Source organism: Pollicipes pollicipes, unplaced genomic scaffold (genome assembly GCF_011947565.3).
Source record: "Pollicipes pollicipes isolate AB1234 unplaced genomic scaffold, Ppol_2.1 Scaffold_5724;HRSCAF=6776_pilon_pilon_pilon, whole genome shotgun sequence".
Taxonomy (NCBI): Eukaryota; Metazoa; Arthropoda; class Thecostraca; order Pollicipedomorpha; family Pollicipedidae; genus Pollicipes; species Pollicipes pollicipes.
The window spans coordinates 1,571,747-1,583,996 of record NW_023596746.1 but is presented as its reverse complement, the minus strand read 5'-3'; the positions used below and the strand labels follow the sequence as shown (position 1 = coordinate 1,583,996).

Below are 12,250 nucleotides of genomic sequence, written 5' to 3'. Positions count from 1 at the left end.
CCAGTTCAGTGAACGCCCCCCCCATCCCGCACCCCAGTTCAATGACCTCCCACGCCATCCCGCACCCCAGTTCAGTGAACGCCCAGCCCATTCCCGCACCCCAGTTCAGTGACCGCCCACCCCATCCCCGCACCCCAGTTCAGTGACCCCGCCCAACCCACCCCCGCACCCCGGGTTAATGACCGGCCACCCTCATTCAGGCCGGCGTCCCATCAGTTGTTGACCGTCCCAACCTCCAATTAGAGACCGTCTGGCCCTCACCCTGGGTTAGCGGGCCGGCTGCCCCCCTCTGCATTCCCCAAAAGCCCCAGTCGCGTGAGCGTCCCACTCCACGTTGACCCCTCCGTGACCGGCCGCCCTGGAACAGCGGACCGTTGTTGTCGACCTCCCTGTACTCGTGCGTGTGTCTGTGCAGTTGTCGAGCGTCGAGGGCTGCGCTCCCCACCCTGTACGGTGGCCAGGCACGTTCTGCGAGCGTCCGTGCACGATGAGGGCAGGTGGCGCCGGCTGGGGGAGCCGACGGCGGCGAGCGGGCCGGGCGGCCGCCGCCAGTGGGGACCGCGCCACCACGGCTGGGGTCCCGGCGGGCTCCACACGCAGATTGGTGTGCCGACAACGGGCAGAGAGCGCAGACACCAGACACGACAAAGCCACCCCGTCATGGATCCAGGCCGAGAGCGCGGGGTGCCTTGCACCCTATGCTGGTACCAGCGGACACCGCACTGGACAGAACACACGCCGGCGAGCGGAGGCTCGGTGTCGGATCATAACTGGACACGGCTGCGGACAGCGGGGACCCTTCGCGGGACGGACAGCGTCTGACGCACGGGAGCGCTGGAGCGGGGCGGCATCCCCCGCGCCGGCCGGCGTACGGGAGCGCTGGAGCGGGGCGGCATCCCCCGCGCCGGACACAGTCCTCGCGGCTGACGTCTGGCGCGGTGACGTCAGCCGCGCCCAGGGAGAACGGCCACACCTGTGCGCCGTGCGCGGCCGACCTAGCGGGGCCTGCCACCTGTGGTGGGGTGGCAGACCTGCCATGTGTGCCGAATCAGCTGGTGTCCCGCGCGCAGGGCATTCCGGGCTTTTTGGTGCCTAGGTGCGACCGCCGGCTTTGCGGCGTCGATGACTAATCCCATTTCTTGGAAGCTCATACCTGGCGTGGTCAGGCGCGAGTGAATTCTGCGGTGTAATGCAGCGTGGGCGGCTGCTCTCATCGCACACGCGGACAAATCATGACTGACGGCTCCGTGCCAGGGTTGTCGTGCGGATCACGCGATTAGCCGGATTGGCCGCCACGCTTTGCATCGAAAACTCGCTTTTTGTGCAGCACCACAAAATAATTAAACGCTCGCCATAAACGGAGTGGGCGGAGAAGGGGCCTGGGTGATGCCATTGGTGTCGGTGAGGGGCGTGCTGCCGCGGTGTCGCTCGCTGCACGGGGTGGCGGGTGCATCGTATGGCCCTCGCTGGTGGCGGTGCGGCAGTGCCGCCGCGCGCGGCGCCCAGCCTGTGACAACTGTGCGCCCTCTTACAGTCCTGCTCGGACGCTGCCAGTTATGCTAGTCTCCCGTCAGACATGAACCGACAGCGTAGTTTGCCCTTGTTCAAAAGGTACGCCCTGGCCTTGTGTGTGTGTGTGAGCGGTAGCCCTAGCGTCGTTAGCCGCCCGCCGCCGGCAGCTGGGCGGCCACCCCGCCTCTCCTCTGTTTGGTTTTGCACGCGCCCGGCCTGCCGTCCGCATCGCCGCCGAGCCGCCGTGGGTCGCCTGTCGGGCGCCGGCGTCCCGTCACGCAGCATCGATCACGGGCCGGCCGGCCGGCGCCGCCACGCGTCCCGTCCGCCGACGCTCACCTCGTTTTTGGTGCGCCGTCCGCCGACGGCACGGCGCGGCGCGCCTCGCCTCGCCCGCCCCGCCTAGCCTCGCCCCTCACCGCGTCACAAAGCCCGCTGGTCTGAGTTTGCGCCGCCGCTCGCCGGCACCGAGTGAGCACGTCTGTTGGACCGCAGCACCCTGCCTTAGGCACCACGTGCCCGTGCTCGCCCACGCTCTCACCTCTCACAGTCACTGGCACCTGGCGTGTGTGAGCGCCGCTCGGCTGGCGTGACGCCGATCTCGCCGGACCGCCCGGCCGTAGCTCCCCCCTCCCTCCCCCCCCCGCTGCCCCCTCGCAGGTGCGTCGCCGCGCCGAGGCGCACCCGGTGAGCCAGATAACGCGCCGCTGGCGGCTCCGGAAGCCCGGAGCGCACGCAGCGCGCTGCGCGTGCCGATAACGGCGCGGCGGTCTGCCGACGGAGGCGGCGCAGCCTTCTTAGAAGCCGACTCTGAGCCGTTTGGTGGACGGGCAATGGCTGGTTTTCTGGATTTCACCACTCGTTTGTTAGTTTTGTTGCCAGCTGTATCGCCAGCCCATTGGATCATGGCGTTAATTCAGCCACTGGATGCGCTTTTAGATAATTAACAACCGCCAATAGTATCTATATGTCTCGTAGATCGCTCTAGCCATTTCTCTTCCTGCTTTTTGTCGCAGATGCCGTAGTTCACCTGTTTTACTCACTTTGATTCTCTGCTGGTTATTTTACGTGTATTACCCTTTAAATGCGTGCTGAAGGGGGACACGATGCGGGCTGCTAAATTGGTGGACGTAGCGAACTGAATGTGAATTGCACCTTAAAGCTCTCTGTATGACCCACCTGCCTCATGAGTATCTACTTGAGCGAAACACTGCTCCCCAGCCCCCCCCCCCCCCCCTCTGTCGGCGACCCCCCAGCGCTGCCCCGCTCACCGCTGGCTCGCCCCGCCGACAGCAAATGGGGCTCCGAGTCGGCGGCGTCCGGGGCTTCGGCGAGCACGCCGGCGCGGCCGCGGCGGCGCCGCTCGCCGCGCGGCGCCGCCGCCGGCCCGGCCGGGTGGCGCGGCCGCGCCGAGTCGGACGTCACGCCCGCCCGACAGCGCGGCGACTCTGGCGACGAACCGTACGGCGGCACCGATGACGACGAGTCGGTGAGTGGCGGCGCCGCGGCGGACAGCTCCGGCCGCGCTCCGACCGGCCGGGTGCCGCTCCGACCGGCCGGGTGCCGCGCCGATCCGGCCGGGTGCCGCGCCGATCCGGCCGGGTGCCGCCGCCGATCCGGCCGGGTGTGCCGCTCCGATCCGGCCGGGTGTCGCGCCGATCCGGCCGGGTGCCGCGCGCCGATCCGGCCGGGTGCCGCGCCGCACGGCCGCGCCGCGGTCGGCTCAGCGCCAAGGCGGCCGGACCCCGAGGCTGACTGATAGCGAAGCTGACTGGCCGGAAGTCAGCCCGGCGCGACAGCTATCTCCGTGCCTCGGTGGCCGTATCATGCGATCCATTGACTCGCTATGAACTCACCGACCTGGTGGGTTACTGGGCGCCGTGTTCTCCGAGACCTATGTCCGTGGCCTGGTGCTACTTGTGTACCCCCGCCTCCCTGCAAAACAGGTCGGCCGAGCTGGGCCAAATATGTCGGAGCGGTGGGTAAACCCTACCTACTGACCAAGACCGACATGACCAAACCGGACGGCCATCGTGACCTGACCTGACCTGACCTGACCTGACCTGACTGCGCTGCAGACTACGCCACTGGTGGGAGCGGCCGCCGACGCGGACGAGCCGGACCACCACGAGCGGCCGGACGAGGCGCGCATGCGGGAGGCCACGGAGACGGTGCAGTCCAAGATAGCCCGCTGCAAGGAGGCCATCAAGCAGCAGCAGCGAGTCAGGGACGGTAGGCAGACCCCGGCGGCAGCCAGCCGCGCTGATGCAGTGCTCTATGTGTTGTCAGGGACGGTAGGCAGACCCCGGCGGCAGCCAGCCGCGTTGTTGCAGTACTCTGTGTGTTGTCAGGGACGGTAGGCAGACCCTGGCGGCAGCCAGCCGCGTTGACGCAGTGTTCTGTGTGTTGTCAGGGACGGTAGGCAGACCCTGGCGGCAGCCAGCCGCGTTGTTGCAGTACTCTATGTGTTGTCAGGGACGGTAGGCAGACCCGGCGGCAGCCAGCCGCGTTGTTGCAGTACTCTGTGTTGTCAGGGACGGTAGGCAGACCCCGGCGGCAGCCAGCCGCGTTGTTGCAGTACTCTATGTGTTGTCAGGGACGGTAGGCAGACCCCGGCGGCAGCCAGCCGCGTTGTTGCAGTACTCTGTGTGTTGTCAGGGACGGTAGGCAGAACCCGGCGGCAGCCAGCCGCGTTGACGCAGTGTTCTTTGTGTTGTCGGGACGGTAGGCAGACCCCGGCGGCAGCCAGCCGCGCTGATGCAGTGCTCTATGTGTTGTCAGGGACGGTAGGCAGACCCCGGCGGCAGCCAGCCGCGTTGTTGCAGTACTCTGTGTGTTGTCAGGGACGGTAGGCAGACCCCGGCGCAGCCAGCCGCGTTGTTGCAGTACTCTGTGTGTTGTCAGGGACGGTAGGCAGACCCCGGCGGCGCCAGCCGCGTTGTTGCAGTACTCTATGTGTTGTCAGGGACGGTAGGCAGACCCCGGCGGCAGCCAGCCGCGTTGTTGCGTACTCTGTGTGTTGTCAGGGACGGTAGGCAGAACCCGGCGGCAGCCAGCCGCGTTGACGCAGTGTTCTGTGTGTTGTCGGGGACGGTAGGCAGACCCCGCGGCAGCCAGCCGCGTTGTTGCAGTACTCTGTGTGTTGTCAGGGACGGTAGGCAGACCCCGCGGCAGCCAGCCGCGTGTTGCAGTACTCTATGTGTTGTCAGGGACGGTAGGCAGACCCCGGCGGCAGCCAGCCGCGTTGTTGCAGTACTCTATGTGTTGTCAGGGACGGTAGGCAGACCCCGGCGGCAGCCAGCCGCGTTGTTGCAGTACTCTGTGTGTTGTCAGGGACGGTAGGCAGACCCCGGCGGCAGCCAGCCGCGTTGTTGCAGTACTCTATGTGTTGTCAGGGACGGTAGGCAGACCCCGGCGGCAGCCCCGCGTTGTTGCAGTACTCTGTGTGTTGTCAGGGACGGTAGGCAGACCCCGGCGGCAGCCAGCCGCGTTGATGCAGTGCTCTATGTGTTGTCAGGGACGGTAGGCAGACCCCGGCGGCAGCCAGCCGCGTTGTTGCAGTACTCTGTGTGTTGTCAGGGACGGTAGGCAGACCCCGGCGGCAGCCAGCCGCGTTGACGCAGTGTTCTGTGTGTTGTCGGGGACGGTAGGCAGACCCCGGCGGCAGCCAGCCGCGTCGTTGGAGTACTCTGTGTGTTGTCAGGGACGGTAGGCAGACCCCGGCGGCAGCCAGCCGCGTTGACGCAGTGTTCTGTGTGTTGTCAGGGACGGTAGGCAGACCCCGGCGGCAGCCAGCCGCGCTGAGCCAGTGCTCTGTGTGTTGTCTTGACCGCGCATGGGGTACACTTGCCTGGAACACAATGCCTAGAGTAATACAGATATTGTATGGCAGTGTTGTGAGTAGCGTTGAGCTAGTGCCAAGGGGCGTGACTGGCTTTCATCTTGGGTTGGCGCAGTCGTCTTGCATTTCACCCTGCGGAACGAAAAGCAGTGTTGCAATGTCTCAAAGATTGCAAACTGAACTGCAACTTGTTGCCGTTTAATGTATCTGGCAAATCTTCTTACGAGATGACTGCGATAACGGCGATGTACCCGCCCAGATATGACCCCTGTGGTCTGGTGGCTCGGGTTTCGTAGACTCGCAATCTGCCTGAGGCCCGGCGCTCGTCGTGACCCCACGCCACGGCATGGTTCAGCCGTGTTTCCGTTAACTGCATCGATCGCATTGCTCAGAGTTGAGCGGAAACTGCAACGACGAGCGCAACTCAATGAACTGACCGACGGGCGTTCGTCGGCTGCACTCGCGAAGACGCTGTCGAGCCGCTCCGTTCGCCGTTGATTTCGATCGTCGATCTCGGGCGCGAGCACCGCTAATTGTCTGTCGCTGTGCCTCACCCGCAGACAACGTGAACGAGTACCTGATCCAGACGGCAGCCGTGCAGGACAAGCAGCAGCAGCAGAAGCTGAAGGCCCTTTTCGAGAAGAAGAACCAGAAGGCGGCGCAGCAGATGGCGCACCAGCAGCGCAAGCTGGAAGTGTACACGCGACGCGCCAAGGAGCTGGAGACGTGCGGCCTCTCGCACCGTCAGCCCAAGGAAGTGCTCAAGGACGTGGGTTACGGACTCAGGTCAGTCCTGTCGCCGGGCTGGAGGAGGGTCGCTGCAGACCGGCCCGCCAGCACAGCAGACTGACAGGTCGCGCGTGGGAGGGACGGTCAGGTCGGGGACAGGTGGGAGCTGAAGTTGTAGACTTTGGCGGGCTCGGTCTGTCGGGAGGAGAGCGAGTGTTGTTGTGAACGTGGTGCTGAGGTTGGAGAGATTGCCCGCTGTGCCCAGGTCAACCCGCGTTGCTTGGGACGGCGGGGTAAATGGCTCAGTAGTGGAGCTCTTAAACGCCCGACTCTGATGCGACCGCTCCACAGCCAGCACAAGTTCGTTTCATGCGCCAGATGATGGTGTTCGCTTCAACAATGCAACCGAAATGCGACCGAGCCAATGTCGATTCGGTAGTTTGCGATTGGTCAGCCTGGTAGCGTCGCAGCCTCTCAGGCTTCCATTGAAAATACTCGGCGTCGTCTCTCCTGGTCAGTCGTGTGGCCGTCCTCGCGTCTGCGCTACTGACCACTCCCGCCTTCCGTTGGCCGTTGACGGTTGTGCCCTGCCCGTCGTCGCCCTTCTGACGGGCGGAGCGTGCCCTGCCCGCCATGATGGGCCATGACCGCCGTCGCCCCTGTAAGGGGCGCAGCGTGCCCTGCCCGCCGCGGTCGGCCCTGCCCACCGCCACCCCTCTGACGGGCGGAGCGTGCCCTGCCCGCCGCGGCCGTGCCCTGGCCGCCGCCACCCCCTCTCCCCCCCCCCCCCCTGACGGTGGAGCGTGCCCTGCCCTCCGCGGTCGTGCCCTGGCCGCCGCCACTCCTCTGACGGGCGGATCGTGACGGGCCGGCGGCGGGAGGGGGCGGGGTTCGTCTCCGTCCGGCCGGACCGTGTTGACCGGATGACGTCGGCGCATGGCGCGGCCGGCGTCCGGCACCGGTTCCGGCTGCAGGGCATAGCCGGTAGTCGGGCCGCGGCCGGCGCTCCGCCGAGATCGCCGCCGGCTGCGGTGTGGGGTGTGGAACGCCGCTGCGTGACGCGCGAGAGGACCGCGCGGCGCTGTGAGCGACCGTCGGCCGTGCTCCGTGGGTGTGGAGCGGCTGGCGCGGTGGGCGCCGGCAGACGTGCGGTTGCTTGTCTGGCCGCCGGTGCTGAGAGTGGCGCTCTGTTCCAGGAACGTGGGCGGAAACATTCGGCACGGCATCACCGGCCTTTCCGGGTACGTATGCGGCTGTCGTTCGTCCTTCCCGTGGGCCGGCGGACACCCCTGGCGACAACCAGTTGACTTTTGTAGCTTTAACGCTCGTATTTAGCTCGCTCCCTCTGTGGCCCTCGCTCCCGCTCGCTTTATTGGCTCTTGCTTCCGCTCCCTTTGTAGGCTCTCGCTCCCGCCCCCCCTGACGGCTCTCATTTAGATTTCATGTAATTTTCTCTTGCGTGCGTGGCCGGGAGTGCCTCTTCATGTTGGCGGTCCAATGGAGCAATGGGCCACATATTCTGCCCGACAGGAAGCGGTGACACTGGCTCGCACAGTCCGCGCTGCTCTGTTGTCGAGTTGTTGCGATGTATTTAGATGTCTGTTCTCGCGCTGATGTGGTGACGCTGAAGCCGTTGCTAGCTACGCTCTGCGCGTGTGTGGAAGATAGACAAGCCATGTGCCAGTGCTTAGCATCCATTCAGCTTTCACGTTCAGTTCGCTAGCCGTATGCCAGCGCTGGCACCAGTGGCGCCGGAGGCACCGGGGTGCAGGCGGACGCGCACCGCGCGGGACCGTACATCACCGCGCTGACCGCGCCCGGGCGGTGGTCACCTGTGTTCTAAGCGTCCTGTCTGGTCCTGCAGGGCCGTGGTGGGCAACATGAAGGGCGGTATCCAGGGAGCGGCGGAGTAAGTGCCGATGCCAGCTGGTGTGTCCGGGTGGTGACGGTGATAACGGTGACGTCCGAGTCCCAGCCTCAGCCCCAGCCCCAGCCACAGTCACAGTCACAGTCACAGTCACAGTCACAGTCACAGTCACAGTCACAGTCCCAGACCCGATCCCAGTCCCAGTCCCAGTCCCAGTCCCAGTCCCAGTCCCAGTCCCAGTTCCAGTCCCCGTCCCGGTCCCAGTCCCGGTCCCAGTCCCAGTCCGGGTCCCAGTCAGGGTCAGCTGGTGTTCACCTGTGTTGATCAGCTGCACATATGTGGTGCCGGCGAGTGCCCAGCAAGCGCCTCGTGCACCGCCATCCCGTGCCGTTGTTGGGATGGTTGACAACAAACAAACGCTTGCCATTGTCTCACGTGGCGTTTCCATCTAGAAACACTTCAAAATTCTGTCAAGGCTCTCGTGCGTGACTTTCGAGTGTGCCAGGAGCATACTCGTCTGAAAGTCTGAATCTATGATATTTGTGTCGGATACGCCACGAATCAGTTGAAGCGTCCCGTCTGTGGTTACCACGCTGCGCTGTTGCGTTACACATGTGGCACGTGCTCCGATGTGAAATATCCCCATCTGGGCGCCGTGCCGCCACGACTGCACGTGCGAGAGTCGATTACCTCGGCGTCACCCCTGGGTCGGTACCCCTGTCGGCCTGTGGGCACGTGTGTGTCGGTCGCCGGCGCGTCCGCCCGACACGCCGGCGCGCTATTGTGCGCCGGCACGTCCGCCGGCGCACCCCCAGCCGGTCGCCGCCGCCGCCGCCACCGAGCGCCGCCCGGCCGCGCATGTGCCGGCACCGCCGCGAGGGACGGGGCGGGGCGTGGGCCGTCGTGCCGCACACCTGGTCGGCGGAGGCGGCTCAGAGGAGCGCGGCGGTGTTTGTGTGTGCTGTGCCGTGCCCGCCGGGGTGTGTGAGAAGCGACGCGGCCGCCCGGCGCTCTGTGTATTGTCAGTGCACTTATGTAAACCTCAGCTAGAGAAGCGGTAGTTTACTCGCTGCTGTTTGCACACTGTCGGCGCTGGATTTCGCGTGTTGTCTCTGCGCGCGGAGCGTTGGTTGGTGCGGTCACCGCCTACGGCGGTGTACATTTCGCGTCAGTGACGCCGTGCGGTGGTGTGCTTCGATGACCTGGACTTGGTGTCGTCTGACCTGCTGGCCCCATCTGCGCCCCTCAGGACGGTGATGTCCAAGCCTCGCGAAATTGCTCACCTGCTGAAGAACAGGTTCGGCAGTGCCGACAACATCACGGCCCTCACTAGTGAGTGAACGCAGCGGGTTCAACGGGAATCACTAGTGACAACTCGGTGCAGCCGCTAGCCATGGCAACATGAGACATCCTTCCTTTGACCATGATTTTTTGCAGGGTGTGAAGTATCTAATAATACTCAGGTGTGGGGGTGTGTAAGTATATAAAAATAATATAATTCAGTATTTTCCGCACTTGAACGTGTTCCGTTGGAATACTAATCGACCAAGCAGGCCTTCTCCAACGTTTGCTGGTAATCATAAGCGACGGGCGGTGTTTTGGATGAAGTTGACTGTCCTATCGCCGCTCATTGTCAGCCCACTGTCAGTGATGTGCGACAGTGTGCGGCGCTAGCCTGCCTGGCGTTGCAGCGGCCGCTGACGCGGGGTCGCCACCCTCCACAGACGACTCGTCGGAGGGCACACCCACGCGCAGCCACCACGGCAGCTCCACCCTGCCGCCGGGCATCCCCTCGTCAGCCGTCAGCGGCAACACCAGCGTCGGTGAGTCGCCGGCGTCGCTGCACCGGCCGTCGGCGTCGCTTCTCAGTGAAGACCGGCGGCCGGTCTTGTCTCCCACCGACGGCGTAGTCAGGTTTTCTCTCGCGGTCACGTCATCCGGACCGGTCAGGCCTGCTCTGTGAATGACAACCCGATGCCTGCTGGGTCGTCCTCGGTGTCCCGTCTCCATCGCGCGGTCTCGTTTGTGAGACCTTCAGGTCGGGATTGTCCCCCCTCCCGGGTGGCGCCACTGAGCCCCCGCCCCACCGGCAGGTCAGCTGCGCTCTGACGAGGGGAGCGACCTGAGCAGCGCGGCGAGCGAGCCCGGTGCCCTGGCCACCACCTCTCCGCGGCACCAGGCCAGCGTGTCGTCGGCCGGCGCTGCCGCCACCACCGACGGCGCGCTCCTCCTCTCTGAGCTGCTCGAGCGCAAGGAGGAGTGCGACCGGCTGCGCGACGACGTGGACACGATCAAGGCGACGCTGCAGCAGGAGATCACGCTGCTCTCGCAGGCGCTTCAGGAGGAGCGCTTCCGCTACGACCGGCTCGAGCAGCAGATGAACGACTTCATCGAGCTGCACCAGAACGAGGTGACGCGGCCGTCCGATGCGATCGGGAGCGCCCGTCAACGGCGCGATGGGAAGTCGTGCTGTGCGAAGCGTGGGAGGAGCTAGTAGAGCGCTTTCGACGATCGAGATCCAGTCAGTGATCACCATGGTGTGCTCTGTGGATGATCGCTTGGGTCTGTTGAGATGCATGTGGCGTAGTTGCACTACGTCGGTTAAGTACATTGCTGTCGGTGGGATATCTGTTGGCGCTGGGGATCCCTGTGTAGCTGGGATGTGTAACTAACCGTACCGCACCGTCCGTGCGCCCAGGTGGAGAATCTGCGCCAGCACATGCATGACATGGAAGAGAAGGTCCAGTACCAGAGCGAGGAGCGCGTCAGAGACATTCACGAGATGATGGACAAGTGTAATACTCGGGTGAGTGGTCGCGTCCCGGCTCATAGCGCAGGGCCTCATGAGAGTCCGTCGCGGTCCGTCACCGCCCGTCAGGCCACGGTCGTGGGACCAGCGGTGGATCTGTCAGCCGGTGCCGTGGCTGGACCACGGCTGGTCATGGGGGCCCTGGCACACCGCCGGGCAGCCTCTGCCTCGGAGCTGCCTGGGACCAGCGGCGGATCTGTCAGCCGGTGCCGTGGCTGGACCGCGGCTGGTCAGGGCGGCACCGTCACACCGCCGGGCAGCCTCTGCCCTGGACAGCTGCCGGCCGTCTCAGCCGCGCTTGTCAGTGCCGCACGCCGTCAAACTCTGATACGCTCCTCCACTGCGCAGATATCGCGGATGGAGCACCAGCAGGTGGAGCACCAGCAGCTGGTCAACTTGGAGGTGATCGGCAACTCGCAGGCGCGTGCTTTGGTCGTCAAGCTGGTCAACATTCGTGCTGACCGTGCTACAGGTGGTGCTGCTGATCGTGGCCACGCTGGCCAACATCACCATGCCGTTCCTTCGCACCAGGTGAGCGGTGGTGGGCCGCCGGTCAGACGCGCGCGCCGAGGACTGGATGGTCGGCTGTTGTAGTGTTCTGGACTGGCGAGTGCCGGGTACCGTTGTTGCCTGCTGTCGCGCCAGTGCAGCGGCACCGCCATGTGTATCAAGATTCCGGAGAAACCAGCGGCACACCGCTGAGTGGCATGTGGTCGGCTTCCGCCGTCCGCACTGCCCATCCCCGGCCTGGCCTTCCGCGGGTTGCCTCGGCAGCGCGAGCTCGCTTGTCTCCCGGCTGGCGTGGGGACGCCTCGGCCGGTGGCTCGCCTCTCCTGCTCTGAGCGGCCGCTATCGCTGTCCACGCTCGAGGCTGAGTAAGCCGCTCGCCGAGTTCTCGTCGGGTGTGGTCTGCGACGATCGCGTCTGACCGCGCGGCCGTTCTCGTTTCAGGGTGAGAACGCTGTCGACGTTGCTTCTCATTGTGGTAATTGTCTTCGTCGTTCGCCAGTGGGCCGACTTCAGCGATCTCTTCCATCATTACGTGAACTACGTGAGGGCGGCCAGTGCTGGCACTCGGCCACCGCCCGAGCCGTAGAGACGCCGCCACGCGCGCGCGCGCGCACCCAGCTCGCCACAAACCAAAGCCTTCATTTTAGCCACGTGCGCAGATTTTATTCTCAAATTGCGTCAGCCGTATCGCGTTGATTCAGTGTCCTTATGTTAGCCTACTGTGACTATTATTGTCTTCGTTGAAGATGTGATGTGAGGAAATACAGCACAAGATGTTTTAGCACGCGTTTACATCTCTTATGCGTAGTAAACTTCGACTTGGGACATGTGTCACGGGCCTTGGTCATGCCGCGATATTACGCTATTTTGGGCGTTTACAAAAATTATGTGTGATAGCTTGTTACTAAAATGGAACGTCCACCGAACGGAATGTGATTACTTTCGTACGGCTAAAGCATGGTAGGGCCCGGAAAACAAGATG

General features: G+C 64.5%; 1 protein-coding gene across 1 annotated transcript; it reads left to right on the top strand.

Annotated features, from left to right (window-relative positions):
• The first annotated feature begins 2,905 nt into the window (after positions 1 to 2,905).
• LOC119103743 (transmembrane and coiled-coil domains protein 2-like) lies at positions 2,906 to 12,049 on the top strand. The gene is given in 12 exon segments (XM_037227377.1): positions 2,906 to 3,001; positions 3,591 to 3,744; positions 5,914 to 6,139; positions 7,279 to 7,323; positions 7,947 to 7,991; positions 9,199 to 9,281; positions 9,674 to 9,772; positions 10,043 to 10,359; positions 10,648 to 10,755; positions 11,107 to 11,211; positions 11,213 to 11,289; positions 11,710 to 12,049. Coding segments are annotated over 11 exon segments (1,332 nt in total). The 5' UTR covers positions 2,906 to 3,001; positions 3,591 to 3,662; the 3' UTR covers positions 11,855 to 12,049.
• The last annotated feature ends 201 nt before the right edge of the window (positions 12,050 to 12,250 follow it).